Source organism: Epinephelus moara, chromosome 8 (genome assembly GCF_006386435.1).
Source record: "Epinephelus moara isolate mb chromosome 8, YSFRI_EMoa_1.0, whole genome shotgun sequence".
Taxonomy (NCBI): Eukaryota; Metazoa; Chordata; class Actinopteri; order Perciformes; family Serranidae; genus Epinephelus; species Epinephelus moara.
In genome coordinates this window covers 44,183,727-44,188,218 of record NC_065513.1, presented here as the reverse complement: position 1 = coordinate 44,188,218, position 4,492 = coordinate 44,183,727, and the positions used below count along the sequence as shown (strand labels likewise).

Below are 4,492 nucleotides of genomic sequence, written 5' to 3'. Positions count from 1 at the left end.
AATAAGGATATATTGATCATATCTAATATATGAGTGTTAACTAAAGGAAAGACCTCCTTAAGTAGCCTAGTTGGGATGGGGTCTAAGAGACACGTTAATGATTTAGATGAAGAAATCACTGAGGTCAGTTCTCATGACATGAACTCAGTTCTCAGATGAACCTGGATCAGTGTCAGAGAGAGACGACAGGACAGTGGGAAATATTATGTTCAAGTTAGATGGACACAGACATCTCATATAAAGATGGCCGCCACTCTGACCGACCTGCTGCGTTGATCAGAGATTAGAAGGACTCAGAGCTGAGATCCAACACATCACATGTACTTACATCATTATATGACCTGTGTGTGTGTGTGTGTGTGTGTGCGTGTGTGCGTGTGTGTCAGGTGACAGTGTTGATCTACAGTGACCTGCTGCTGTTCACCAGAGAGGATGAAGCCGGACGCTGTAACGTCCTACAGAGTCCACTGTACCTGAACACACTGCAGCTGAGAGAGGGTAACACACACACACACACACACACACACACACACACACACACACACACACACAGATACCAGCCTGTTTTCTTGTTTGTTCCACTCTATGTAGTGCGTGTTGTTGTTGTTGTGTTCAGTGGCGGCGGAGCCCCTCCTGATCTACTTCGTGCAGAGCTCTCAGGGTTGTTGGCAGCGTCTCTTCAGCCTGGAGGCTTTCAGCATGGAGCAGAAGATCAGAGTCAGTCTCTGTGTCCATGACAACATCCAGCTACAGCTGGTCACCACGGAGACTGGACACAGTCACCAGGTACAGCAGAACACCTGAACTCTACACCTGTAAATCACCTGTCAATCAGCTGAGGCCATAAAACAGCTCAGTCTGCAGCTGGTTAACCAGCAGATGTTTTCACAAAGGTTCTTTGTACTCAGAGTTCACAGTGACGAAAGTCTGAGAAAACTCCCAGAATTTCCCCTTAAAGTTATGACTTAGAGTTCAGACTTTAAGTTAGGACCTAAAGTTAAGACTAAAAGTTAGGCCTTAAAGTAGGACTTAAAGTTAAGACTTAAAATTAGGACTTAAAATTAGGACTAAAAGTTAGGCCTTATAGTAGGACTTGAAATTAAGACTTAAAATTAGGACTTAAAGTTAAGACTTACATTTATGACTTAGAGTTAAGACTTAAAGTTAGGACTTAAAGTTAAGACTAAAAGTTAGGCCTTAAAGTAGGACTTAAAGTTAAGACTTAAAATTAGGACTTAAAGTTAAGACTAAAAGTTAAGACTTAAAGTTAGGACTTAAAGGAAATGGCCACTTTAGAATGAAGATACAGACAGTACTTACTGACCCTCATGCCGACAAGCAGTCCAATGTTGTTTTTTAATCCACAAAACTCGTTCGGGGTATCGCAGAATAACAGCTAGCTGGAATAAAAGCTACACTTGAAGTGCAAAGAACCCACATTTTGAAAATGTAATAAAACTCCACTAATGCATTTCAAAAAAGTCAGAACGGCTCATCCGTCGTAATCCAAGTGCCCTGAAGCCGCGGCATGCAACATTGAAATGAAGAGACGTAATTTACTTCACTTTAATAGCATCATTTCTCACTGTGGTCAGTTAGCCTGCCCTGCAGGAGTGCTGTGTTTACATGGCAACTCGTGCAAGACTAGCTGATGGCTAGCGGTAGTGCTAGTTCTCGAGTCTCACGCAAGTTGCCAACTCTGATGTTCTTTAACATGTTAACATCCAGCAGAGACACTACATCATTAACACTGTTTAACTCCTCCTCCTCCTCCTCCTCCTCCTCCTCCTGCTCCTCATCCTCTCCTCTTCTTCTTCTCCTCCTCCTCTTCCTCTTCCTCCTCCTCCTCCTCCTCCTCTTTCGACTCCTCCTCAGCCCTCAGACCTCCCCTCAGACTTCGGCCTCCTCTCTCTGAGTCAGTCTGACATCCTCTATCGTCCCTCCTCTCCTTACTCCTCGTCTGCTCCTCCCCTCCTCAGCTCCTCCTCTCCTTACTCCTCCCTCTGTGACCCCCTCAGACCTCCCTCCCCCTCTCCTTACTCCCCCAGCTCCACCTTCTCCTCCTCCACCCCTCCCCCTCCTCCCCTCTTCTCCTCCCTGTCTCCGAACACCTCCTCCTCACCTCCTTCCAGGACCTTTACCACTCTACCTCAGCACCTCCCCCCACCTCCCCCCTTCTCCTCCACCCACAGGAGTCCAATCTGGAAGGAGAGGGGAGGAGCAGAAGAGGAGGAGGACAGGAGGAAGAGGAGGCGTGAGGAGGTGGAGGAGAGGCAGCAGGGGGAGGGAGAGAGCGCCTCAGAGACATCAGAGACAGTGGGAGGTGTTGGAGGGCGGAGCCTCTTGCTCAGCCCCCACCACCTCTACATGAAGGAGGAGGAGAGTGATGAAGATGAAGAGGAGGAGGGGGGAGGTGCTGAGGAGTTCCCCTCCACCTTCAGACCTGCAGGTCAGTCTGACTGAAAGGAGCGGAAGAGTTAAAACCCTGAACGATGAACCTGAGTGAAGTGGTGACGTGAGTTAATGTGAGAGTGAAGTGGTGATGTGAGTTAATGTGAGAGTGAAGTGGGGATGTAAGTTAATGTGAGAGTGAAGTGGTGATGTGAGTTAATGTGAGAGTGAGGTGGTGATGTGAGTTAATGTGAGAGTGAAGTGGGGATGTGAGTTAATGTGAGAGTGAAGTGGGGATGTGAGTTAACATGTGAGTGAAGTGGGGATGTGAGTTAATGTGAGAGTGAAGTGGGGATGTGAGTTAACATGTGAGTGAAGTGGTGATGTGAGTTAACATGTGAGTGAAGTGGGGATGTGAGTTAACATGTGAGTGAAGTGGTGATGTGAGTTAATGTGTGAGTGAAGTGGTGATGTGAGTTAATGTGTGAGTGAAGTGGGGATGTGAGTTAATGTGAGAGTGAAGTGGTGATGTGAGTTAACATGTGAGTGAAGTGGGGATGTGAGTTAATGTGTGAGTGAAGTGGTGATGTGAGCTAGCGTGTGAGTGAAGTGGTGATGTGAGTTAATGTGTGAGTGAAGTGGTGATGTGAGTTAATGTGAGGGTGAAGTGGTGATGTGAGTTAATCTGTGAATGAAGTGGTGAGCGCTGAGTGAAGCTGAAGTAAACTGCAGCATTGTGAGTTCACAAAGCTGAAGAGCCGTCATTTTTGAAGTGACAGTTGAAAAACTGAAAGGAGGTGAAATGATGGTTAAAATGGAAGTGAGGTTGTAAAAGTAGAAGTGCTGAAAGCAGCAGACGTGGAAGTTCTGACAGAATTAAGTTTTAACTGAAGGACAGTGTCGTCATGTTAAAGGCTGTGAGGTGTCAGTTGAAGTGAAATCAGTTGAAGTGGTTAAAGATGAAAACAAACTGTCAGCTAATCGGAGCTGAAAGCAGCTGAAGTGTCAGTAAGGAAAAATTCCGTCTTTTTTTTCTTCATGTTTGTCGTTCAGTTCTGCGTCGCTCTCTCTCTGAGGGTTCTCTGCTGCAGGAACCTCGGTCTCCCCGCTTCCTGTCTGACAGCACCATCCATCGACTCATCCGCCCGGTGACCTTTGATCTTGAGCTCGGCACAGGCCCCACCCCCCAACCCCCCTCCATCCACACCCTAAAGAGACAGCTCACCAGAGAAGGGGGGTCCCTGCACCACATGCTGCTGCTGCTCAATGGCACCAAGGTAGAGATCAGAATGGACCAGGACAAACCAGTTTAGACCAGCAGAGACCAATTTAGACCAGGACAGACCAGCGGAGAGCAGGACAGACCAGCAGAGACTGGTTTAGACCAGCAGAGACTGGTTTAGACCAGGACAGAGCAGCTGAGGATAAGACAGACCAGAAGGGACCAGGACAGACCAGCAGAGACTAGGACAGACCAGCAGAGAGCAGCAAAGACCAGCATAGACCAGCAGAGGCCAGAATAGACCAGCATTGAGCAGTACAGACCATTATAGACCAGCACAGACTAGTAGACAGACGAGTGCGCATGCGCCACGGTGTATGCAGCCTGTTCCAGTCGCTCCTGCTTACTTTAACTTTGTTTTCAACTTTTTTCCTCTCTTCTTTATCTTACTTGTTCTGTTTTTACTTTAGTTATTTATTAATCTACGTCCTCTCTAATCATGCTTGTGTGGAGAGTTTTTGTTGTTTCGCTCGTGGTGGAATCGCTCCTTTTACTCTGCCACTCGACCGTCGCTCAGCAACACCGCATTGTTTACTCCAGGGATCAGCTAATGGAGCTAAAGCCGGCCGGCTTGGCTACGGTGAGGGAGGATATCCCTGCTGAACTTTGGAGGAAAACACACCGGGGTTGCAGAGGGAAAAGATCGCTACGGCGGCGGAAAGGAGCGAAACACCGGAGACTTATGGAGAGGAAGACATTCAAGCCGTGTCTCCCATCTATCATCATGGGCAACTTGAGATCACTGGGGGATAAGATGGACGAGCTTACAGCGCTAACCCGGAGTCATCAGGAATACCGGGAGTGTAGCCTGATGATTTT

General features: G+C 47.6%; 1 protein-coding gene across 1 annotated transcript in view; it reads left to right on the top strand.

The window, feature by feature from the left end:
• The window catches only part of LOC126394621 (regulator of G-protein signaling 3-like), a 39,872-nt gene that overhangs the window by 30,418 nt on the left and 4,962 nt on the right, over positions 1–4,492 (top strand). Inside the window, exons 19-22 of the mRNA XM_050051549.1 lie at positions 387–498; positions 617–786; positions 1,876–2,449; positions 3,445–3,668. Coding sequence (XP_049907506.1) covers positions 387–498; positions 617–786; positions 1,876–2,449; positions 3,445–3,668 — 1,080 coding nt within the window. The remainder of the gene's footprint in view (positions 1–386; positions 499–616; positions 787–1,875; positions 2,450–3,444; positions 3,669–4,492) is intronic.